Source organism: Myxine glutinosa, chromosome 14, assembly GCF_964187855.1.
Source record: "Myxine glutinosa chromosome 14, kmMyxGlut1.1, whole genome shotgun sequence".
Lineage (NCBI taxonomy): Eukaryota > Metazoa > Chordata > Myxini > Myxiniformes > Myxinidae > Myxine > Myxine glutinosa.
Window position 1 is genome coordinate 41,218,569 of NC_136274.1, and position 26,805 is coordinate 41,245,373.

General features: G+C 44.8%; 1 protein-coding gene across 6 annotated transcripts in view; it reads right to left on the minus strand.

The window, feature by feature from the left end:
• The window catches only part of LOC137439650 (rho GTPase-activating protein 42), a 76,832-nt gene that overhangs the window by 15,002 nt on the left and 35,025 nt on the right, over positions 1-26,805 (minus strand). For all 6 annotated transcript variants that reach the window (XM_078767914.1, XM_078767912.1, XM_078767917.1 and 3 more), the window contains 9 exons: positions 25,327-25,456; positions 24,892-24,992; positions 23,696-23,814; positions 18,404-18,482; positions 18,258-18,297; positions 17,059-17,121; positions 4,695-4,769; positions 4,467-4,554; positions 3,298-3,356 (listed from right to left, as the gene is read on the minus strand). In XM_078767914.1, the coding sequence (XP_078624040.1) occupies positions 3,298-3,356; positions 4,467-4,554; positions 4,695-4,769; positions 17,059-17,121; positions 18,258-18,297; positions 18,404-18,482; positions 23,696-23,814; positions 24,892-24,992; positions 25,327-25,456 (754 nt within the window). The remainder of the gene's footprint in view (positions 1-3,297; positions 3,357-4,466; positions 4,555-4,694; positions 4,770-17,058; positions 17,122-18,257; positions 18,298-18,403; positions 18,483-23,695; positions 23,815-24,891; positions 24,993-25,326; positions 25,457-26,805) is intronic.

Genomic DNA, 26,805 nt, shown 5'->3' on the forward strand with positions numbered 1-26,805 from the left:
CAACTGGCATGGTCTTCAAGCAGCCATCAATCATCTGGACTGGTCTCCCATCTCTACCGCCTCTGACATCAACTCATCCTGGGAATTCTTCCAAAGTAAATTGCTCTCTCTCATGCACAGATTTATCCCATCTCGTCTTCAGTTGTCATACCCTTCCTCCCATCCATGGTACATGGAATCTTGTGGTGAGGCTGTTGCCCAGAAACAACTTGCCTTCGTCTCCTGGAAAGCAAATCCAACGGAAGGAAATCTCATTTCCTTTCACAAAGCCCGAAACAAGTGTGTGTCCACCCTCAGGAGAGCCAGGAAACAATATCTCTCCGTTCTCAAGACCGAACTCGAACTCTATCTGTCTCCCTCTTCCAAATCCTGGTGGCATCTGGTCAAATCTGTTTCTGGCGTTTGTTCCCCCTCCATTCCCTCCCTTACCACAAACGGCTACACAGCTGAATCCGCACGTGAAAAAGTTGAATGCCTCAACTCTGTGTTTGCCTCTAAATCTTGTGTCCCAAACCCATCCCTCTCTGTACCCACCGTACCCAGTCGTACCCAGCTGCTCCTGGACTCTGTGTCCTTTCCTCCTGACAAGGTGGAAAAGTTTCTGTCAACCCTCGACTGATTCTGCAACTGGACCTGACGGCATCAGCCCATGGGTCCTAAAATCCTGCTCTGCCACTCTATCTCACCCTCTCTCTATTCTCTTCACCCTCTCTTTTGCTCAAGGTCATCTGCCATCTGCTTGGAAATCAGCCAACATCACCACTTTACACAAAAAAGGTGCAAAAACAGATCCTAGCAACTACAGACCAATCAGCCTTCTCCCAATTATCAGCAAAGTCATGGAATCCATCATTGCTTCGGATATGAAATCTTTCCTCTGCTCCAATGGCTTGATCTCTGATCATCAATTTGGTTTCAGACCTGGTCACTCTACTCTGAACATGCTGCTTCTGCTCTCTCAACAATGGATGGAGGTCCTCAATGCCAAACAGGAAATTAGAGCCGTTTCCCTTGACATATCATGTGCCTTCGATACGGTCTGGTACCCCGCTCTGCTCACCAAACTCTCCTCCTTTGGTATCCATGGAAATCTCCACGCATGGCTGGCGGAAGTCCTCTCTAGTCGTAGTCAACGTGTGGCCCTGAATGGGTTTCTCTCATCTCCTCTTCCTGTTCAGGCTGGAGTTCCCCAAGGCAGTGTTCTGGGCCCTGTGCTTTTTCTTGTCTTCATCAATGATCTCTCTGACTCTCTTGAAAATCCTCTCTGTCTCTTTGCTGATGACTCCACTCTCTGCCGCTCCATTCCTCATCTCTCAGATCGGCAGTCTGCAGCCTCCCCACTCTCTGCAGACCTGGACAAAATCACAGACTGGTCAAACAAGTGGAACATGTCTTTCAATCCTGAGAAATCTCACATTCTTACGATGTCTCTCCGAAAAGACCGACTGGACAACCCTCCCATCCACTTTCTGAATAATCCTCTCCAGGAATTTCTGTCACTCAAGCTTTTGGGTCTCACTATCTGCCATGATCTTTCCTGGGAAAACCACATTTCAAATCTGGCCTCCAAAGCCTGTCGCCGACTGGGCCTCCTCCGTCGTGCGAAGTCCTTCCTTGGCACACCTGAGCTCCTCACCACATACAAAGCTTTCATCCGCAGCTCAATGGAATACTGCTCTCCCCTCTGGGCTGGTGCTCCTGCCTCACACCTAGCTCGTCTTCACGCTGTTGAAACCAAAGCGTTCAGAATCATTGGAATCTCCCGTGATTGAAGCTATCTCCGAGGGCCTTTCACTTACTCACCGCAGGCAGGTTGGTGGTCGTTCTTCCTTCTACCGACTCCTCTCCAGCCTTGCTCCCCCAGCTCTCTCTGGGCTCTGTCCCCCAAATATTCCTGCAGGTCGCACAAGATCTGCCTGCAACCCTCTTATGGTTAAACTGCCAAAATCAAGACTCTCTGCTCACCTTCACTCCCTCATTCCTCTTTTCTCCCGCCTCTGGAACAAACTCCCTCACTCTCTTCAATCCCACTCCTCCCTCCAGGTCTTTAAAACAGCTGTTCACCACCATCTCTTATCTTCCCCCATCCAAAACCTTGATCTTTTCTACCCCCGCTAATTTCACCCCAAATCCACTTTTTTGAAATACCAACTTCTTTCCTGGAAGTCCTTGGTGTCCTTGTGTTTTATACTTCTCCCCCCCCCCCCCTTCCCACGCCTCCCCCCTCCCAACCCCTCTCCCTCCCACACATCTTCCGATGTCTGCTCTCAAATGTTGTGTTTGTGTGCTTCCCCTTCTCTCCCCATCTTGTCTGCCGCTCCCCTTTTTATATTTGAAATGGAATCTTTTTTGGAGTTTCTTGTCTGAGTAATAAATTATTATCATGTTAATGGGTTCCATCTATTTTGAGACACCCTGTACTTTGTTTGTCTGTTTGATTTGTTTGTTTGATAAATGTTAGCTCTTTCACGAGCCTCGGTTCTGTATACACAAAAATAAAAATAAAAAAAATAAAGAGAATAATAAAGCCACCCGACCAATATACTTGAAAAATCTTCAATTCGTTTTTCAATGGAGTTTGCATCCAGTACATTCTAGTCTTCCCAGCAACGGGAGAGTCAATTCCTTAATTGCAAATTTCATTTATCAGCATCTACACAATCAATTTCCTGGTATGAAGACACTCAAAGTTAAACATTCTTTTGGTATTCTAATAAAAATGAAGAAATGAAAGGGGAGGCTATTTACGGTTTTAGAATTGAATGGCGGTTATAAATGACCAATAACACAAATCATAATTTGGACACCCACACAATACCCAATGCAGAAACAACATAGGCTAATTTAATTCAGGTAACCAACCCCAAATCTGGAATCCTAAAATCCGGTTTAACCTCAAAACCGCCAATTTTTCAAGCTAAAACTTTCATTTTGAGATTTTAAAAAAACAATTGTTTGTATCGTGGGGATACCGGAAGTCCAATCATTCAGAGGGAAAATGTTCACTACTCCTATCGCTCGATCAACCAGAATGATCACACTTATGACATACTAAAAGTGGTGCATATAATCCAATAAATTAACAGTGTATACACATTTGTTTTAATGTTTTTTTTGTCAAAACAGTGCAAAATCCTTCGATTCTTCATCTTTTAACCTGAAAACAAGCAACCATTCGTTCCCAAAATTTCCAGATTTGTGGCATGTTACCTTTATATAAATGAGAGAGAACAAAATAAAATCATACCACCATAAAAAAAACAAGATCTACTGTGCACAACACACTCGCCAACTCACTTGCTGCTTGAATGAAGCTGCGATACAGGTCGTATGTCATGAGAGGCTCAGGAAGATTCCTGGGAGTGGGAAGGGCGAGTGGAGTCGGTGGGGGCGGAAGCAGACGTAATAGTTAAATACATGCATGCAACAAATCCCAGGAGGGTATCACAACTACAAGTCGAAATAGAGAATAAACAACTTGTTTGAAGCTCGAACAACTACCTGAAAACCGCTTTACTTTTATTTTTTACAATCACACAACACACATGGGTGATTTAAACCTCATCACATTCTGCAATGATATGGAATGGGATGAGACTGGGATTTGGAATGATTCTTTTATATATTACAAGCTGAAAGCCCATGGCAAAGTACCACGATAGAAACAAGAAAAAAAAAGAAAAAAGAAAAAAAAAAGACGCTTTTTATTTGAAAGAAGCCCTGATTGAAAGAAGTCAAAAGATTAAATACACATTTCTTTTAAAAACCGATATACTGTATATATACTGTTTTAATTTGGAGGCTCCAGTCACGGACTATATAGTCCCAATTGAGGCCAGGCTTTAAATAAAAGAAGAAAAGTGTATGATGAAGAGTGTATGGTGTTTGTTTGCGACAGAGAGAGATTGAAGCCAGCCCGGTAGCTGTAGTTTGAGTGAGAGAAAGTAACACCAGCAATCCTGACACGGAGAGTGCAAGATAGTTCCGGGCACCACTTTAACGCTCATAAGTCAGAACGATAGTACTGCCCTGAGCGGTTGCTATATTGACCACATCCTCAACCATTTCTTGGACATGCATTTACCGATCTTGTTCAAACTTGGTCCACAGAAAATGATGGGTTACATATGTACATCATTTTTTTTTGAGATCGGATCCAAGCTGGTCGACTGGCAGTCATTTTGTTACATAAACGTGTCCCCAACTATTTCTCGACATGCATGAACAATTTTTTTCAAACTTGGCACAAAGACAATGCATGAGAGTATACATATGCAGAAGATTTTGTTTTGTAATCCGACCACAGATGGCTGACTGACGGCCTTCAACTCTGCACAGCAAAATTACTAAAACCACAGGGGCTATGACATTCTATGTCTTTTTCTTCTTGTTTTGTTTGGTGGTAATGGTGTTTAACCTGGAGAGCAGTTTACATTGACTTCGAATGAAAGCAATGGACGTGTTACCTCAAGTACGTTTTTAGTGCACTTGTGATGGTCTTCACGTCCCACTCTTGTGCATCGTTCAGGTCAACATCCGATGAAGTCTTCTCATCTGAGCAACACGGCACAGAAGATGACCACCCAATCCTTTGTGTGGCAACAAAAAGAATGTCCACATCAACATTTCAATAACAAATAATCATTGGCATATTATCAGTGAGAAACGTCAGCAAACTTATCCGGGACACCTACCGATGGCAACTGTTAGCAGACGCTGCACCTTTGAACTGACACCAACAATCCTGTATAGACCTTGAGTTCCCAGGCCTAGAGGATGAGTGGAGAAGAAACAACGATTCATTAATTTACTCGGAAATGGCAAACGCCATTCAACATGTTCTTCTACTCGAGAATGAAAATAAATTTCGACAAAACTCTGGAAGAATTTTTTTTTTTAAATTAGAGTCCAAGCAATCTGCAAGAAAAAGAGCAACAAGAGACATTTACTCGATGAAAGTGTCCTGGGTTCTACTTTTCAATCCTGAGACAAATACACTCACCGAAGCCAGAGGCACAGTGAGCCTCCGCAACATTCCAAATAAATTTTGCCAAGTTTCTTCCGATGACAAGGTCCACTTACGACATTCTGGGGCAAATCAGGTACCGTGTGTTTGAACAATCGTATTTCATTCCAAAGACCGAACAGGATAGCCTAAAGGTGTAAACACTCTCCTGTGAGCTGTTCAACCTGGATTTGAATCTCAGCACAGATATAAACTGTCATCATGGTGTTTCAAAAGCAAATTATGTTATCTGCAGCTACGTGCTGTATACGGAAGAAGCAGACCTTAAGAGAAAGGCCAAAAAAAAACAAAAAAACACTGCATCTCATCAAAGGCAATTTCATCCCCCATGACAACACAGGGTATGACCACGTGCTACCCAAATTGATCAAAACCAAAACATTGCCATATCCGGCGCTCTTTGGAAAATCTGGCTCCGAGTGACTTATGGCTGAAAGAACTGCTTTGCAGCAGTCATTATTAATTACTTTCACAATGCGTTTTTTAGAAGTGGTTTTACAGACTTGGTGGCATTTAATATGGAATATTTTTTTTGTGGAGGTGAACTTACTTTTCAAGACGTCTTAGAACCAAAAGTTCATTGGAATTATGTTGAAATTATTCTAGATTTTGTTAATGTGACCTTTAAAAGAAACAAAAACCACATTTGACATTTCGAAACAAATAAATTGATCCTTGAAAGTGATGTAAACTGATATCAAACTCAATTAATGGACAGTACTGTGTTAAACCTCTGTACGTTTTCCAGAAGTATCTCTTTATTTTGCACATTAGCCAAAATTTTTTTTAACAAAAACAAAAGTTAACTTACGACTGGGATTACGGACAGTAAAATTACAGTTCAGTACTTCGTGTAACCCCCACGAACATTCAGGAAAGTACGTACACGTTGAGGCATGCTGTTCACGAGATTTGCCAAGGTTTGGACAGGAATCGCTTGCCATGCAGTGACAATAGCTTGCTGCAATTCACGCTCAGAGGTCGGCTGCTGGTCCAAGTGGTCGATTTGACGCGTTAATTCTGCCCACAAATTCTCTATCAGATTCATATCCGGGGACATGGCAGGCCACTCCATATGCTCTACACCACGGTCAGCAAGAAAGTGTTGGATCATGCGAGCACGATGAGGCCGTGCATTGTCATCTTGGAAGACAAAGTTTCCTCGAAAGGCTGCACGAGCAAATGGAAGCAATGTTTCTTCTAGAATGGCCCTGTACTTGAACTGGTTCAGGTTTCCATTCAGAACAACCAGGTCAGTTTTTCCCCCTGCATGAAAAGCAGCCCAAACGGTCACCCCACCACCTCCAGCTTGGACTCTTGGCACTATACAATCTTTGTTGTAGGCTTCATGCACTTGTCTGTGCACTCGGACGTGGCCATCTTGACGATAGACCAGAAATCTAGACTCGCCACTGAAGGTCACGTGATTCCAGTGTCCTGGCTGCCATTGACGGTGCTCTCTGGCCCACGGCAATCGGCGCTGGCTGTGTTGTCTGGTCAGGTGTGGCTTTCTCAGGGGATGCCTGGCACGATAGCCTGCTTGAACCAGTCGTTGGTTGACTAGCCTTCTGGATACAGGCACATTTGTCAGTTGCTGCCACTCAGCCCTAAGCCGATTAGCTGACTTGGTACGGCCATTGCAGACTAACCGGTGCAGCTGGCGATCATCTCTCCTTGTGGTTCTGCGTGGACGTCCTGGCCTCGGTATTGGAGTAGGGACACCCCTCTGAGCATTTCGTTTCAGGATCTTTGACACCTGACCTTGAGTGATGCCATACTGCCGAGCAATAGCACGCTGTTTCATGCCGGAATTTCGTAAAGCCACCACTCCATGACAAACAGCATTGTCGAGTTGACGGACCATCTCCAGAGGAAGCGGCAATATCTTTTGGAGACGTGCAGCAGTTGTTTTCCACTAATACAGAACGCAACAACCCTTGTATACCCGACTGTGAAGACAATCATCAAATGCACCTGTCCGTACATTTTGCCACGCCACCTGTGATATAATCCTGTTGTTGATTTCTTGCTGTGACAGACAATCAGTGACATGGTTCTTTTAACAAATAAATCACCAAAGTGTAAACGAAACTCACCAGATTGATTTACTGAGTTAAGAAAGTAAACCCAAGTCAAGAAAAAAAAAAATTCCATATTAAATGCCAAGTCTGTATTTAAATTAGCGGTTTAAACACACCATAACAAAACATGACTTCACACAGTTACAATGATAGGATAAAAAGGTGGTGACTGCCCCCCTAAGAAGGATTATGTGGAAAAGTAAAAATTGCAATTTATTGAAATTATTTCATTATGTTCAGCTCATGTATATGTGTCAAGTAGTAGATTTGTTATTGCCTAAAGTTCAGTTATAGACGTTGGTTGCTAATGTGTTATGATTTAAATCTGGTTTAAAAATGCTATTTTCATGAAGTTAATAAAGGGTTTTTGCTTCGTTTTAGTTTTGGATGAGGAGAGGCTCGCTGAGGTCATGCTGAACAAATTGTATACGTGTGCTTTTTCAAGGCTAGATAACATAAATCTGTTGTTTTTACCATATGTATTTTGTTTTAATCTCAGCAACGCATGACTCTGTATAAACATGCTTTGGATTACTCATGTACACAAACCCATAAAATATATGGGTTTGTTTGGCTAAGCATACACTCTCCTCTTTGTGAGTTACATTTCTGTTTTCTCGGAGCCCAGAGAAACATTTGGTCCAAATGATAAGGAAGGGCTGACTCCCCCGAATGATAACGGTGGGAGGGACTCTCGCCAGTCGCTTCGTTCTCTCGGAGATTTTCTGATAATCGTATTCGTATATAAGTGAATGAGAATCAATGCGTTTTCAGGAAGGCTTGACGTGGCATGAGACTGGCTCTTGCTATAGATGTCTTGGCCTCCTCCGGATCTGTATAAGTTGGTTTTTAATAAAGCTGCGCCATTCCAGGCTATTGTGGACTTCTTTTGCAAACGAAGAGCTGATTCTTCACAGATGGTACCAGGAGTGGGGTGTCAACAGACGCGGAGGACGGGAAACGGAGCCCGAGGGACAGGAGGAAGGCTGACCTGAGGCCGGCGCCGGCACGTTGATTTGATTAAAGGTGGGAGTTGTTTTATATCAGAGGGCTATTATTCCAAATTCGTACCTTCCTCCTTCGAGCGGGTTCAGTCTCCTTGTCTTCCGCGCTGTCTGCACTCAAACAGAAATTGTAAGTAAAGGCTCATTTAGGCCTCAGAATGACGTAGCTTTGTTAAAGCCAGGATAAACAAGTAAGGATACAAGTAAGGACTTAACAGTAAGCTTAAAGTTACAGTTAGCACCAGGAGGGGAAAATGAGGTCGGACAGCCATATAGGTTGAAACCAGGTGGCCAAGATTTTTCCAGGAAGGAACAGCCCAGAGACAAGATGGGGTATGCCATTGCATGCCAGGGAACGAAGGGCTGTGGCTAAACTTAGATAGAAGGCCATAGGAACATAGAAGGCCATAGGAACATGGCCAGTAAAAGGATTTGCGCAGGATATCGGTGAAGATAACGTTCGGTACAAGGGAAGGGGGGAAAGTGAGGTCGGACAGCCATATAGGTCGAGCCAGGCCGAGAACTTTCCAGGAAGGAACAGCCCAGAGACAAGATGGGGTATGCCATTGCATGCCAGGGAAGGAGGGCTGTGGTTAACTTAGACGGCCAAAGGGACATGGCCAGGAAGGGTGAAATGCGTAGGTACCAGGTAGGTTTGACAAGAAGGTAGTGACAACTACGAGGTCAAGCCAGGAAGCTCTAGACTAAGTTCTAGACAAGAGGTCCAGATATAGCAGGCCAGGATCTGGTGGACAAGAGAAAATAAATAAGCTCACAGGAAATGGGCCAGGTGGCCACAGGGTGAGAAGGACAGGTTAGGTTTTGAAATATTGAAAATTGAAGCAGGAGCTGCATTGTAGGAATTTGAAGCTTCAGAGCCAAAGGAAGCAAGTTCAGGAAGCAAAGTTCAGGACAAAACAATTAAGGAGGTAGTTAAACAAGTAAATCAGCGAGTGATGCCGCTGGACCAGATACCAGACCAAGACCCCCCACCCCCCCAAGACCTGAGCTCAGTCCCAGGGCTCTAGGCAACACCCCAACACCCCGCCCTGCCTTCCCTTTTTTTTCACCTCAACCAACCCCCGTCCAACCCGTCCCAAAAATCCTTTTCCTTGAATGAGAGACGTAACATGAATGAGCAAAGATTGTTTGGGAGTGGCTGGAGAAAGGCATGATTTGAGTCGATCTGAGTTTCGCGCGAAGAATGGGAGACTCACTCGTATATGAATGAGGAATGAATGTATATTGGGATGTTAATTGACGTGTGTGTCTGGCCAATGTGTTTGTCTGTGTGTCATGTGCAAAGCAGAGGGTTTCGGTGTGAAACTTTGTAAGCGATCTGCTCGACTTGGGGGAAATTCAGGCCGGGAATGTCCATTTTAACGTCTATCCGAGAGAACAGGCGAGGTCCTGAACTGAGTCCGGATTTTCATCTGTTTGGGAGTTGTTTGGGAAGCGAATTGATATAAATCGGGTCAGGAAAGCACCCGGAGTGCCCTTGTCGACCTACTGTTGATATGAAGCGGTTTCTTGGAGATGGTTGCAGAATTCGAATCAATATGTGTGTTTTACTTGAATTGAAGAGTTCATTCAATGGCAGATATTGTGTATTGTATGTGTGGGATGTATCGCTGAGGCAGCTCACCTTTGGAATTGGTGTCATATAGTGCATTTTGGGTCAGAGAGGTCAAGCGTCGGAGATCCTGTTAGCTAGGGATGAGTTCTGACAGCTCAATGTTCTGACAGCTCACATGTCAGGTCGCAGATTTGTTATGACAGCTTTTCGCACTTTGTTATGACAGCCGACTGCATGTCCCAACGTAAGGTAAACCCCGCCGCGAACGCGAATAGAGCGGCGTGCAGGGAGTGTTGGGATTCGTGTGGAGGCACGAGGGTGCGCGCCAAGACGGGGGGCGGCGTGGCGTCGTCGCGTTGAGATGGTTGTGCCAGGTCGATCGGCGATCTCTGAATTTAAATCGGATTTTTGTCATGTGTGTTGTGAAATTAAACGTCTATCCGAGAATCCTGGCAATGTTCGTTTAATTATCTGCTCAGAGTGCCGGCGATAACTCGCCCACTCTCAGAGGAGGATGTGTGCCCAAATGCATTGTGGGTCATTTCGACTTTGCTGGATGTCGGACGTTCATGTCAGACGAGCCATGTCGGAATAGTGGCCGGCTGCGACATATATGCCAGGCAATGTCACAGGACGAATACGTTATTTATAAGATGGATAGATGGATGGATTTATTTAAGATGGCTAAAATAAACGATTTCAAGACAGAGTAATTAATTTCCGGAGCCAAGTTCCAACAGGAAGTCTTGTTCATACAGTAAGGTACAGTGCGGAGTGGCGGCTGGAAGATGCATCGATGCATTTGTGTTGACCAATTCGAAGTTTGACCTTTTAAAGTTTAGTTGACCTTTGTTCGAGATATGCAAGGGAAAGGTCAGAGGTAATTCACTACAGTGACGTGTTCGATCGAGCTGTGGGGATTTGAGATGGATTTGAGTCACGTTAAATGGAGGACATTTGGGAGGATGAAGAGATGCAAGTAACGTGGATTAAATTGTGGTATCACGAGTTGGGTGCCAGAGATATTGTGGTTATTATAACTCACTGATTATAGGGGGCGCCGGGCGCACCGAGTACAGATCGGGTTGCATGATGGAGCACGCATGCATGGATTTTGGCTTTGCGAGGCTCCGGATAGAAATTGGCATTTCGATGCCCGGAAAGGTGATGTCCTGTGCTGGGGCTGGCGACATGCCTCTGTTATTTGTCTGTCTGTCGGTCTGATTGTAAGTCTTTGGTACTGGGAGGGCTAATTGAGTGCTCAGGCGTCATTGTTCCATGGAGGCAGGAGCTGTGAGTCACAAAATGTAAACGGGAACTTTGTGTAATCATCAAGTTTTTCCATCAAGGAAGGGGTGATGAAAAGTTATTTGTTTTAGTGTGAAGTAGGTTGGTTGCTTATTTGTCACAGTAAGATGAGAGTTGTGTTTTTAAGCTTGGTCTTTGAATGAATTGTTGCTTGGAATGTGTTGATTGGAAAAGTGATTTCTGATCGCTGATCCGATCTGGTTTTGAATTGTTTGATTTAATTTTGAATTGATTGGAGGTAATAAGGATTTGTGTTGATTTCCTGATTTGAGTTCATCTGGAAACAAAGACAGATGGGATTAATGTGTATATCAGGAACAATTTGGAAAAGAAATATGGATATATGACATTACTAAAATATAACCAAGCAATTGAGAGTTCTTGGGTTAATGGGATATAAATAAATGCATCTACAAGTTGATGGTTTATAAAAATTTAGTTCTGGATGATACTTAAACGATGAACAATGTTGGCAATATACAAAGAATGTGACTTGTTTTTTGGGGGGCAAAGTTATGAGTGGTTGTGGGCAAACGAAGATTAATTTAGATTTATCATAGTTAAGTTCGAGGAAGTTGATTTGAAGCCAGAATTTCATTTGGATGCCAGAAAGGAGAAAGGAGATGCTGAAAGCCAGAAAGGAGATGCTGTTGTCTACTCTGAATGACAGGTGGCGGTATCCAGGGCGCTGAGGAGTTTGTTCACGTTGTAAAGTTTGTTTATTTAGTTTGTTTATTGTAGAGAAGAGTGCTTTTGGGATTCCGGAGCCAGAGTGGATAATTTGAGAGTAGTAGGTGGTCCATGTGAAGCTTGGGAGTGAACTGATTTGGGTTTAATAGGCACAAGCTGGTCTAAACAGGGTGAGGAGGATGGCGTGATTGATGATGTCAAAGGAGGCGTTGAGGTGAGGAGGATGAAAATGTTGAGGTTGCCGGCATCAGAGGAGAGAAAAGGTCGCTGGTGATTTTGAGGAGAGCAGTTTCAGTACGGTGGCTGGAGCAGAATCCGGATTGGGATGTTTCATACAGGTTATTGGCAGAGTGGTGATGTTTGAGTCGAGTGGCCACAGCACGTTCCAAAACTTTTGACAGAAAGGGTAGGTTGGAGATGGGTCTGAAGTTATTTAGGGCGTCAGGGTTTAGTCCAGGGTTTTTCCAAAATGGGGGTGAAGTTTCACGAGTTTTTGGGGAAATCGGTATGTGAAGCTGGATTAAGTTGGAACTGCTTGATGAGCCATGGAGATGGATTGGGTTTTGTTGTTGGTTGTCTGGGAGTTCGGTTGTTGCATTGCCAAAGGTTTCTGTGTGGTGGACACACTCGTTGGCTGTTGTCTTGTGTGACGTGGAGGGAGATGTATGTGGCTGCGTGTGGCTGCCTGGAGGGGAAGGCGGCTACAGTGGTTGATATTGGTTGTGGGTTGTCCGGGGTGCTTCGATTTGCATAAAGGGTGAAGATTGGGATATTACATTATTTTAAGTAAGTATTGGTATGAGTAATTACATAAGTAATTATGAGTTATTATGAGTATTAGTTATGAGTAAGTGATTATTTTAGTAAAGTTACATGTTTCGCTGTGTTGTGGATCTGCGGACAAGCTAGTTTGATGGGTACCCTGGGGTCTTCGGCGTGTCTATGTGTTTGGCTGTCTGTCACACCGGACTCTTGAATGGGTTTTCATGAGACGAATTTCAGACATAACAGTGAGAATCTATTTTGAGCGAATCACAGTGGGTGAGGAAAACATTGTGTGTGACCAGACACCAGAACTGACCAGAATTGAAATTGGAAGTAGACCAGGTTATTTCTATTATTTGTTTATTCGTGAAAATAAATAAATAATAGGGGGAGGTTAATGGAGGTTAATGGTGGTTTGTTTGTGTTAATGGAGGTTAATGGTGGTTTGTTTGTGTTAATTCTAGTTGAAACTCTCGCTGAAGTAATTTTCGTTTATTTTTATTTTTTGATTCGATTTGAGAGTTGAGATGATTGATTTTTTATTAATTTTATAATTTTATTTTTATTGATGTTGGAAACAGGTAATGGGATGCTGAGAGAAGGATTGAATTTAATTTGAATTGGACTGGATTAAATGGGATTGAATTTAAAAATTGAATATTGGATAAAATTGGATCCACTTGAAAAAAAGTGGATTAGGAAATTGGAGAAAAGGTGTTCTATGAAACTATGAATTGAATGAATTGAATCTATGAATTGGAGACCTGTAGACCAGGCGCTCCCAGGAGACTTGTGGACCAGGTGTTCCACCAGAGGAAAAAGACCAGGTGTTCGTGGAGCACTTCACCTGCAAGAACGCCTTGGAACCAAGGTGAAAGGGACCAGTCCAGGTGTTGCTGACTACACCAACGGCAGTCTTTTGCGAGGGCAAGACTTCGTGGATCCACGCCACGCACTGTAAGTTGGCCATACAAGCACCAGACACTACACCACAGCAACCACAGTAAGGATGGGCCTAATCATAGGTACAATACTATTGATAGCGACAGCAGCTAGGGGAAACTCCGATTCCAATAGATGCGAAAACGAAACCCGACACCTCACCGTAACATGGGGACAAAGAGTATCACTACCATGTTTCGAACAGAAAGCCCTGCACACAAATTGGGTGAACATAAATTGGCTAGCACTGTCGGCAGGGCCTGGACGCGTTGGCATGATACTACAAAAGCAACGAGAGTTCCGGGAAGACGGGCAAGCTAGCATTAAGACCTTGGCCCAACCAGGATACCAATGGGGAACCCCTGATTTTAAGCTACAAACACGCACGCGCCTAGAGAAAGGCATGACTATGCAGGTCCGGTGCAGCGTCTGGACCCCTGGCGCGGCCGGTGGCGAAAGGAACTACATACCATGCATCGAATACATACTCACGCCACACCCCCAGAATAAGGCCCCAAAGAAGGGTGAAAACACATATTGGAAAGTGGCCAGGGAAGTGGCAACAATTCAAAATAGGACACACTGCTGGTCGTGCATGCGCTTTCCCCAAGCAGGCACCACAGGAATACACATGATAGTGCTACCTCTGTCCCTCAATGACCTCTGCTCACAACCTATCGATTCCCCATGTTTAGTCACCACGCTGGAAAGAGAAGGGGTTGACAACGGCAAGAGTTGCAATCGACAATTTAATTATCGCCCGTCAATGATTGCCCATGTGGCCGAGAGGCCTGCCCCCGTCTGGGTCAAACCACAGAAAGGGAGGGTCTGCCTCCAGGGTTCCGGCCACTTGCGTATGGGAGAATCAGAATGCGCCTACACTCTCCCCGGGAAGCTGGGACAAGGGAGCTCGGGGATTACATTACGAATAGTACTGCAAGATAAACGCAACCACAACATAACGGCTATAACATTCTCTAGGGGGGTTAGTAGGATTAATGGGGTGGTAAAGGGACTCCAGTGCTTATCCACCCACCTGGTCCCACCCCATGGGACAATGTTTATATGCGACGACAAGGCTTACCCCTATTTACCAAATAATTGGGGGGGCACATGTTATCTGGGTTCAGTCCTTCCTGACGTTGAGATACTGGATGAGCTAGACCCAAAGTCCTTGGACAGGCGTTATAAGAGGTCAGTCATGAACGAAGATGGAACCACTAAACTACACGGGAGTCTATGGGAAAAGGTGTTTGGTTTCTTCTTCCCAGGAGCGGGCACAGTCATGGATAGTTTCCGGATAGATAAATTGGCTTTGGCCCTAGAAAAGGTGGCAAACGACACCGCTACGGCTCATGACATACTATTGGACACGGTAATTCACATGCGTACAATGGTGATGCAGAAGTGAGACTAAGGGAAACTAGCCACGCCCTGACGATCGATCGGATCGCGCGCGAAAATTCTTATACATTTAGCTGGCTCACTGACTGGTTCCAGGGATGGACGGGCACCATAGTGAAGTGGTTATTGACCGCACTGGCTGTGATAATCGGGGTAGTAATTTGGGGGGCACTAATGAAATCTCTAGTCCTCCTCTGTATGAGAAAGTATTTTACAGGATGGAAAGTGAAGAAGCCGCCGACAACAACTATGGCTCTGACCACAGAGGCCGTCGACCTGAACGGGTCCTTCAACAAGGCAGTTGCGACCAGCGCTCCAGAAAATTGTATTGAATTTTGTGACGACTGTGATACTTGTGTGGATCCCATGTGGGAACTGGCTGCTGCCTGTAACGGTGTATGTGATGACTGTGATACTTGTGCTATAAACCCCTTGCGTGTACTGGCTAACGCTGCTTATGTATTACAAGCTGACAGCTGCACGCCCCCTTCTGACCCAACTATGGATCTGATTGCGACACTGGGTCTGGCGGTCGAGGGACCCGACGTGGATATCCTAGACCCGCAAGCCGACCAGGCGCCCAAGGGAGACTTTGACATAAAGGAAGTCCCTCTCTTTTCTCCAAATGTTTTAAGTTCAAATGCTTCAAGTGAATCGGATTTTTACGCTCTGTACCCTGACCAGGAAATTGAGACACAAGATACTGACAATACTATGTATTCCCCAGAACAGCAGCACGTGAGGGACCTCATGGGCATGATCGTTGATTAACTTCGAAGATCTGCAAGGACTGGGTCTGCAAAGGGTGGGGGGAGCAAGTTCCGCAGGGGAGGTGATGGGCCCTCTGGCGGAGCAGAACCTCATCTGGACCAGACACCTTCGTTGTGGATCCGAAACGTTAATGGACTTTCATGTTCTGAGCCCTCAGGCTCCGAGCACGCACCACACGACACGTTCGCCAAATGCACGGGCGAGGCGCTTTGGGCGCACGATATGCCCTTGGGAGATACCCGCATTACAATTATTTTTTCAATACCCGCATTACACAATTATTTTTCAATAAAGCCCGATGTGGCACGTTGTCTCTTAAGATACTTTGTCTCGACGAGACAAGAGGAAGGAATGTCAAGTAGTAGATTTGTTATTGCCTAAAGTTCAGTTATAGACGTTGGTTGCTAATGTGTTATGATTTAAATCTGGTTTAAAAATGCTATTTTCATGAAGTTAATAAAGGGTTTTTGCTTCGTTTTAGTTTTGGATGAGGAGAGGCTCGCTGAGGTCATGCTGAACAAATTGTATACGTGTGCTTTTTCAAGGCTAGATAACATAAACCTGTTGTTTTTGCCATATGTATTTTGTTTTAATCTCAGCAACGCATGACTCTGTATAAACATGCTTTGGATTACTCATGTACACAAACCCATAAAATATATGGGTTTGTTTGGCTAAGCATACACTCTCCTCTTTGTGAGTTACATTTCTGTTTTCTCGGAGCCCAGAGAAACATTTGGTCCAAATGATAAGGAAGGGCTGACTCCCCCGAATGATAACGGTGGGAGGGACTCTCGCCAGTCGCTTCGTTCTCTCGGAGATTTTCTGATAATCGTATTCGTATATAAGTGAATGAGAATCAATGCGTTTTCAGGAAGGCTTGACGTGGCATGAGACTGGCTCTTGCTATAGATGTCTTGGCCTCCTCCGGATCTGTATAAGTTGGTTTTTAATAAAGCTGCGCCATTCCAGGCTATTGTGGACTTCTTTTGCAAACGAAGAGCTGATTCTTCACATATGAACTGGATAAACGTTTTTTGGCGTACACTTCATAGAGCTAAACTCACGTGGGAAGTCAAATCACGTCCAGAAAGATACAACAAAGGGCTGTCAGGATGGTTGAGGCCCTAGACATATGCACACTCCGCCACACTCATCGAGACCGAGTTCTAATCTCAGCCAAGCTGCAAACTGTCATCCTGGCATCTCGCAGGAAGGGTGAGGCATCAATGTGTGTGACATCCCTCAGATGGACAGAAAAACTGGGCATCCGGTCTGCCAGCATTACTTGGTGGACATCAAGGATCCCATTGTCCTTCTTGAAGAGTAGGCAAGCTATCGCTGGCATCCTGAATAAATTCCAAATTCCAGCTCCAACCGACACAGCCACGCCCCTCACCTAATGATGCCACTCGCAGCCTTGTGTGTTGCACAAGAAAGAAGAAGAACAAAAGTACCAAACAAATGACAATAAGGGTAAATACGACTTACCACGTGCTTCGACAGCTTCAATGCACTTTGTAACAAAAGAAAACCCCAAGTCGTTGAGCTGAGCTGTGGTGGTGGGGAATGAGCGGAAAAAAAAAAATTCATGAAAATACTATCTTTATATAGTCATCCTCATAGTCCAGGCCAGAAACAAAAATGCATTCCTCCAAAACAAAAAAATTATTGAAGTTAAATATGTAAGTACGTGGAAAGAACCACTTGCTTAACCACGACTAGAAACCCTCACCGAACAGCAAGAGCTGAAGACATTACTGGCTTTGATGTCAGCTCTAACGGATTACGTCATCTGCAGAAAACAATGTCTGCAACTCCTCCCGAGTTCTTACACAACTCCTCAAAACTATATAGAGACAATTCATCGACGACCTTCAAGTCCTCTCAGATTTTAAACTGATAAAGGATCTTGGATCAAGTTGGAATGTTTTATTCACAATCTTTTTTGTCTAACGACTAATGTAAAACAGCCAATCTAAAAAATACATGTGTAAAGCAGGTAAACATCAATATATTGGAACACAAATGTGTCTACATTGCAATGTTTGACATTAATGATAGGTATTGTTGAAATGGGGCTAGTCGGACAGCCTTTAGGTACGCACACTCCCCATAAAACTGTCTAGCATGGGTTTGAATCTCGGCCCAGATATAAACTACCACCCCAGGTGTTTCACAGACAGGGAGATTCATCATTGTGTGTGTGCCGTCCCTCGGATGGACGTTAAACTAGTCGTCCCGTCTGCCAGCATTCGTTGGTGGACGTTAAAGATCCCGCGGTATCCTTCGTGAAGTGTCGGCGAGTTATCACAAGCATCCTGAACACTTCCACATTCATGTCCTGATTGCTGGGAAGGCAATGATAAACCACCCAGCACAATGCGTGCCAAGACACCACTTCGGCAATATTGACGCTCCGTAAAGAGGTATGGTACACCTCATCTCATAATCATTGTCGAAGTAAAATGTATGTGTTTTACACATCACTTGAAGTGACTGGAGAGGCCCTCAGGGCCAGGTGAAAAAGTGTGTGCAGAAAGGTGATCTCTTCAAGAAGTTCAGGTGGACATACTATTAGTATCAAGCATTAACAGTGGAAGTTTTACAATTGGAATATGAAATGCATTGATCAAAAGGAATCATTTTTAAACAAATGCAAGTGTAATGTCATCAACGGTGCGACTCACTTTGCTCGCAACTGGAACCCAGCTGTGGCAACGTGTAAACCTGCATACACACAGCAGATTGCCAAGATGAAGGTCAGAGTCGGGTTCAAGAAAAAGGTCACAATATCACAACATGCCAATAGTTAGAGAGGCCGCAAGACCCTCACCGGCTCTTTTCCATCCATCACCTCCATCCATAGTCGCCGCTCGTCCTCCGATGGAGCCTGGAGTGTCAACACACCCGCCCTGACAGGAGCATAGGATTTTTTGCATGTTGTCAAGAGAGTCGACACATTAAATTGATTGACCTGCACAATGCATATCTACTCCATTTACCTATATATTTACCTTCGTTGATGGGATACAATACGTATCTACGGTGCACACACTAACTGGTAGACTTTATAATGACGACATGCGGTGGCAACGTAGTGATGAAAACCAAGCTGTAAACTGTCATCCTGGTGATTCATCAATGCGTGTGCTGTCCCTCTGATTGACGTTAAATGGACGCCCCATCTGCCGGTATTAGTTGGTGGACGTTAAAGATGCCACGGTGTCTTTCACGAAGAGTAGGCAAGAAATAACCGGCATCCTAAACAGAGTACTAATTCCTGCCCTAATCAGCAGAGGGCGCTGCATCAGCGGCACAGCCCTGCCCTCAGACAATGATGGTACCCTGCAGACTTGCGCTGCTTATGAAAGAAGAAGAAGAAGAGGAAGAAGAGGAAGAAGAGGCAGAAGGAGAAGAGGAAGAGGGAGAAGCAGAAGAGGCAGAAGAAGAAGAGGAAGAGGAAGAAGAAGAAGAAGAGGAAGAGGGAGAAGAGGAAGAAGAGGTAGAAGAAGTAGAGGAAGAGGAAGAAGAAGCACAAGAAGAAGAAGAAGCGGAAGAGGAAGAAGAAGAAGAAGAAGCAGGTGTACTTCACACTTGGTCATATGTAGTTCAAATTTTGAGAGGCGAGTGACTTAAATCGGATTACTTGCTGACAAAAACTGCTTGATGGTAGAGAAGGACTTTCTGATAATGTCGCGTTTTAACAACTAGTAATACCGGTTCCCTCCTGGAACGAAATATGGTGTCAACACAACCTCCCTCAGGCAGGGATCAGTGGTTAAACCACTCGCAATATTCCACATGTACAGGCGAAAATTACAAGTCGTATCCCCAGATTGACCCAACCAAGGTTAGGTTCTCACACCTGTCTGTCTGTTTGTTTGGCTTCCCGTTTGTTTGTCTAAGTGTGAACAAGGCGTCTCAAAAAGTCACGGATGGATTCGGCCGAAATTTGGTGGAGAGATTAGGTGTGCAACAAGGACGAAATATTCGATTTTATTTTTTTTGTATACAGAATCGAGGCTCGTGAAAGAGCTAACATTTATCACACAAACAAATTAAACAGACAAACAAAGTATATAAAAAGGGGAGTGGTAGACAAGATGGGGAGAGAAGGGGAAGCGCACAAACAAAACATTTGAGAGCAGGGATATCGGGAGATGTGTGGGAGGGAGAGGGCTTGGGGGGAGGAGGCGTGGGAAGGGGGGGGGGGGGGGGAGAAGTATAAAACAGAAGGACACCAAGGACTTCCAGGAAAGAAGTTGGTAATTCAAAAACGTGGATCTGTGGTGAATTAACGGGGGTAGAAAAGATCAAGGTTTTGGATGGGGGAAGATAATAGATGGTGGTGAACAGCTGTTTTATCGATTTTGGTGAGGATCCAGATCTGGATCTGGATCCGATAATTTTTTTTAAGCGACCCTTCACCATCGAGAGATGCATTAAGCCACGATGAGTACGAGCCTTTCTCCTACGAGTAGCTTGTAATGGAATTTCCTCCGAAGAAAATATTTGCTACCACAATTACTTTTGTGGATTCACAAAGTCTGTCCCTTCAAAAATAAAATCCACTGTTAACGCACCGCCACAACCTGCTCCAATGAGACATCCAAACTTTTCTGCACGTTTCAATTCGCTCGGGTTATTGTGACGTCAAAATACAGGCCGTTGGGAGTGCCAACTCAATAATTTGCGTCGTCACATTTTATTAACACAGCACTGCTATGATTTCTTGCATTCCCATTGCTTAGTAATCTTATGGATGCACACATGCCGTTTAAAACAGGAACAAGCTTTCAGCAATTTCTGGTGCAGGTTCCTCAAACAGGCCCCAAAACAGGGTTATCATGTTCGATCTGCCCTTTCAGAAAGAAAAGAAAATAGGGTTTGTGTTGTATCGCAAAAACTGCATAAACCATGCCACTCACCCTGCCCAGACTTAACGACGTCTGCTATTCTCATTTGTCCAAAGGCCACAAAAACCTTTTTAATGGTAATAAGCCTGAATTGTTTCTCTGTATGCTAGTACCAAAACCCACCACCCCTCCACAACCTCCTTCCCCCCCCCCCCCCAACCCCCCCCAAACCTTCATCCTTCAGTTTCACACAACTTAGTTGGTTCAAAATAATAGATTATTACAAGTGGTCATGGCACAGCCAGAACTGCTTTTTGAATGCTGTGATGATACACTGTCCATGCAATTCACTTAGGAGCCTCTCCCATTCCCGAAGGGATGGGAGAGGCCGCTGTAATCAGTCTGTGTCAGGGGGGAGGGAGGGGAGAGCATGTGTGTGAGAGTGAGAAAGCGTGTGTGTGTGTGTGAGAGTGTGTAAGAGAGTGTGTGAGAGAGTGTGTGTGTATGTGTGTATGTGTGTGTGAGAGAGTGTGTGTGAGAGTGAGAGTGTGTGTGAGAGTGAGAGAGTGTGTGTGAGAGTGAGAGAGTGTGTGTGAGAGTGAGAGAGTGTGTGTGTGTGTGTGTGTGTGTGTGTGTGTGTGTGTGTGTGTGTGTGTGTGTGTGTGTGTGTGTGTGTGTGTCAGAGTGTGTGTGTGTGTGTGTGTGTCAGTGTGTGTGTGTGAGTGTTTGTGTGAGGGTGTGCATCATAAGTTTTAAAAATTAGTTTAATCGGGGCATTTTAATGTTTAACATGACATCTACTAGATAAGAGAGATGTCTGTCTGTGTGTGTGTTTGCCTGTCTGTCTGTCTGTCTGTCTGTGTCACCATTTTTCTCAGAGATGGCTGAACGGATCTTCGTCAAACTTTCAGAGGTTCATCAGTGAGTGCCTGGGAGTGTTTTAAGCAAAAATAAATCATGAAAAAAAACGATCGTTTTTTTGGAGTTTTTTTTTTTAAATTGCTCAATAGTGCCTAAGCCTTTTAAAATTAATGACAGTTATATACAAGTACACATTCACATAAATAAATACAAAACAATCACCAGCCATTTGAACACAAATAAATCAAACAATTCCAGAAGTGTACGAATTTGGTAGTATGGCTTCTTCTTCTTCCTGTTCGGCATCACACTTAACTCAAACGTGAGCCACATCCACCCACCAGCATATATATGAACCGCCTTCTTCTCCTGCCTCCCCCTCCCCTTCCCCCCACTTCCACTCTCTACCCCCCCCTTGCCCCCTCCCCCCCTCTTCCCTCCCCTCCCCTTCCCTTCCCTCCCCTCCCCCTGCCCCCCTCCCCCCTCCCCCGCTCGGCAATGCCGGGTACGTCTGCTAGTGTTTTATAAACTATTTGATGAACTATCCTGCAAATGCAGAATGGTTTATTTTTTCAAACCTTGGGGCCATATTTTTCGAAAAATATTTGTTTGAAAATGTCCATTGTAGTTGTGAGAAGCTTAATTAGCCAACCATTAGACTTTGTCTTCATTAGATAGCCGAGAGATTATTTGAGTTGGAACCAGGCTCATACACTTTGATGTGTTTGTATAATAACAAGAACACATGCAGCATCAAAATTAATGAACAGTTTGCACAACGATGTGCTTGAGCTTTCATATTCCCTTTACGCAATGTACAAAAGCAGAGTCGAATAATGTCAGTGAGTCAACAAAAATACTCTTCCTTTTGTTGAATAAATGGTGCTGGAGTGTTGCGATGATCCTGTCTACGTGTTTGTCTGTTTGTTGGCAGAATAACTGGACAACGAGGGCAGCTAATAAGGAATAATACAAAATGAAATTTAGTACAGGACTATATTTACTCACGCCATGGCCATAGGCTAATCACGTATGCATGTACAATAGATATATGAAGCTCTGTGCCAAATTTGGTGATTCTAGCTGCTCATATTGTCAAGTTATTCTGCTGACAAACAGAAGTGCGCAGACACTAGGATCACAATACCCACGTGCCGAGAAAAGAAAGGAAGCAGATCGAAAGAGTAAGCAGGCACAAAGAGCTCCAAATACTCCAGTTTAGAGTTTCAGAGAGGGGGGAAAGGCAACTTTCACAGGACAGGTGATCTCTATTCAGATCAACAGCAGTCGCGATCAAGGAGCAGAAGCAGCTGACACTATCCAGGGATAGAAAGTCAGTCAGATCAATCCATGGTAAATGAAGGGAACCGCAGAGCAATAAGTGATAGCCTAAAAAAAAGAAAAAAAGAAAAAAAAGGTACCAACAAAGCTCCACAAATATTAATATACACCCTAAATGAAAAAATCATCTCCCCCATGTTCGGGGGTAGGGGATCAAATTTATATTGCACCCATGACTTGCCCATGCGTACCATGGGCAGATATGCAGAACTTGGTGGAAAGTGGCCAAGCAGTTTTCGATCTTGAAGTCAACCGTAATAAATAAGAACAATGAAATGAGATACAAAGACGCAGTTTGCTGCATGCGAAAGAACATTCCTCAAAGGTTTTATTGACTTTTTCTCGTTTCCCGGAGTTTCTTTTATTTCGTGACGTCACATTAACTGCAAATGGCTCCCCACATGACAAAGCGCAGCGTGTTGCCCAGTTTATAGAGACCAAATCAGCTACACAGGTTCAACGAGGCTTCAGGACGGCTTATGGAAGACAACCGACAGAGAAGAACCATTCGGGAGTGGCACAAAAACCTGATGGAGGCCGGTAGGATCCTGCATTCCTAAGGAGCGAGTTTTTGACATCTTGCATTCCTCAGAGACATCCTATAAAAATGGGGAACTACCTCGTATATGGCAGCTGCAGATAACGGGAACTTACGCAATTTTTTTTTTTGAAAACAGCCGATATCAAGCTGCCTAGAACTTGAAATGGAAACATGGTGACTATTGAAGATCAACATGGTGCAACATATCATTCCAACACAAACTAAACAGCACCCTTTGACAAGCCTTATGGCATCAATTAGTCGTGTTGTCAGGTTGGTTACTGCTAAACCAAGTCGAGTAGCAACTACGATGGCAACTTGTAAACAAGGCACAAAGTTATTAGCGGAGAAATAACCCGAGACATCTGTAAAACAAGCCTCGTGTTCTGAACGAGTTGAGCACCACCCTGTACCACCCAAACAAAAGTATCGACATTATGGAAACCAGTTGCTCAATTACAATTAGTGTGACATGGTCACACTCTAGCACGACTCTTATCGGTCAACCAATGTCAATTGTGCCAACCTTTCCACCCCTTCCACGTCGAAGCAAAACCTCTTCTCGATGGAGTCTGTTTTCCGCCGAATGCACGACTTCAGGCGGAAGCAGTCCGTCTCACCAGGTGCCGTGGTGACGAGGCCGTTCTGCAAATCAAAGATGGGGCATTTAAAATCGTGTGTGTATGTTGGCCTGGTGTTGGCTTAGCGGTTAGGGTGCTGGCCTGGGATCCTAGGATCCTGGGTAAATTAACACCAGGGGGGTTGACTCAACCTGTCATCCTTCCGAGGTCGGCAAATTGAGTACCAGCTTGCTGGGATGAATGATCACGGTGTGTACCCCGGTATAGAATAGGTACACCGTACCCCTCTGCATCGTAAGAGGTGACTAAGGGTTGGCGTCAGGAAGGACATCTGGCCATACAAACATTGCCTCAAACAGGAAACCATGATTGTCATGGGGCCCGCACGGCTAACCTCCGCTCAAATGGCCTTAAAACGTGTGTGTGTGCGTGTGTGTGTGTGTGTGTGTGTGTGTGTGTGTGTGTGTGTGTGTGTGTCATAAGCTGGTAAGATTGGTTTTAACAGAAGACCTGGAAGATAGAGGATCTTGCATCACCTCTTCATGAAGAGCACAGCCTTCCAAAGCTTGGTTTTAATCCAGCAATACCAATTTATAGTCGATGTGCAAACAACAACAACAACAACAACAACATGCATTTTAAGGCCATTTTCCCTACTAGAGCGGGGGTTAGACTTGCGGCCCCCATGACAATCTTCTCCATTTTGTCCTATTTTCTGCATCTCCCCTTGTTAACCCCCTTGCCCGCATTTCTTCTTCCACATTCTTCTTCTTCCGCATTTCTATGTGCAAACAAGCTTTTCAAATTATTTAAACTCCAATGCCGACCTATTGCAACATTCATTCACATCACAATTGAGGGGGACAATGGACATGACTCATTCAATGACAAGTTCATGTTTAAAGGCCTGGCTACCTGCTGTTTTGGGGGTGAAGGACCGGCTGTGGATGCAGACAGATTGAGGAAAAATACAAGTCGAGCCAATTTTACATGAAACAGGCCATGCCAAGCACCATGCGAGGTAAGAGATTACATTTTGCACAACTTGATGATGATCCCAAACGCAAAACATTTCACACACCGACCTCTCAAGGCTCAATAAAAAGGGGGAAAAGATTCAGTAAAAAGAAAAGGTGCATACCAGTCTGCCGCCTGGCTTAGGGTCATATGGCACCATTCTGAAGAGGCGTGTGGCCTTGTCAAACATGCAGTAATGCTTCACCGATGCCGTTCCAAAATGCCCTGGGGAAAGTACGAGATTAAGGGTGGTTGCAATAAGCCCCAATTACAATGTTATTATTTAAATAAAGGAAGTTAACGAAATGCAAAACCGATCTATTTGAGTCGTGTAAGAAGCACTCTTCTGACACTAGCTGCTCCAGGTTATCCGTAAACCTGAGGCCTGGCAGCGACAAAGCCAGAGTAAAGCCCACCGCGCAAGCGTCATGTGACGAGAAAAACTTTTTGGGGCCTATAGTCTTTCGAAGTAGCAGAGCTCTACTAAAGCAGTTAATCACCTGCACAAAAACTAACAACACAACCTTGTTTGCAATGTAAATCCCACTGTGTTCCTCACGTTTCTCCTGCACGCACAGGTACCCTTGCTTGCCGTGTTGGTCCAGGCATACGTGGTCTCTCAGTGATGCCTTCAGCTTCTGTAGTAGTAGCTCCACCTCTTGCCGCGTGCTTTCGAAGCTGGACCGGGTCTACAACCAAACAAAGAAAAGGTTTCTCAGTCATCCGAAATTAACCCGAACAGCTCTCACGCAGAACGCTTCAACGCCTCACCAAGCCGAATGAGAACGAGGGGAAGGGGAAGAGTAACGGGGAGGGGGAAAGAAGCCAAATGAGAATGAGGGGTAGGGGAAGAGGTAACATGGGGTAGGGAAGTTGAATAAGAATGAAGGGTATGAGAAGAGGTAACGAGGAGGGGGAAAGAAGACGAATGAGACCGAGGGGTAGGGGAAGAGGTAACGAGGGGTAGGGAAGTTGAATAAGAATGAGGGGTAGGGGAAGAGGTAACGAGGGGTAGAGAAGTTGAATAAGAATGAGGGGTAGAGAAGCCGAATGAGAACTGAGGGGTAGGGGAAGAGTAACGAGGAGGGGTAGAGAAGACGAATGAGAACGAGGGGTAGGGGAAGAGTAACGAGGAGGAAAGACGCCGAATGAGAACGAGGAGTAGGGGAGAGTAACGAAGAGGGGGAAAGAAGCCAAATGAGAACGAGGGGTAGGGGAAGAGGTAACGAGGGGTAGGGAAGTTCAATAAGAATGAGGGGTAGGGGAAGAGGTAACGAGGGGTAGCGAAGAAGAATGAGAATGAGGGGTAGGGGAAGAGGTAACGAGGGGTAGGGAAGTTGAATAAGAATGAGGAGTAGGGGAAGAGGTAACGAGTGGTAGGGAAGTTGAATAAGAATGAGGGGTAGGGGAAGAGGTAACGAGGAGGAGTAGAGAAGCCAAATGAGAACGAGGGGTCAGGGAAGAGGTAACGAGGGGTAGGGAAGTTGAATAAGAATGAGGAGTAGGGGACGAGGTAACGAGTGGTAGGGAAGTTGAATAAGAATGAAGGGTAGGGGAAGAGGTGACGAGGAGGAGTAGAGAAGCCAAATGAGAACGAGGGGTAGGGGAAGAGGTAACGAGGAGGGGTAGAGAAGACGAATGACAATGAGGGGTAGGGGAAGAGGTAACGAGGGGTAGGGAAGTTGAATAAGAAAGGGGTAGGGGAAGAGGTAATGAGGAGGAGTAGAGAAGCCAAATGAGAACGAGGGGTAGGGGAAGAGGCAACGAGAGGTAGGGAAGTTGAATAAGAATGAGGGGTAGGAGAAGAGGTAACGAGGAGGGGGAAAGAAGCCAAATGAGAACGAGGGGTAGGGGAAGAGGTAACGAGGGGTAGGGAAGTTGAATAAGAATGAGGGGTAGGGGAAGAGGTAACGAGGGGTAGGGAAGTTGAATAAGAATGAGGGGTAGGGGAAGAGTTAACGAGGAGGGGTAGAGAAGACGAATGAGAATGAGGGGTCGGGGAAGAGGTAATGAGAGGTAGAGAAGCCGAATGAGAACG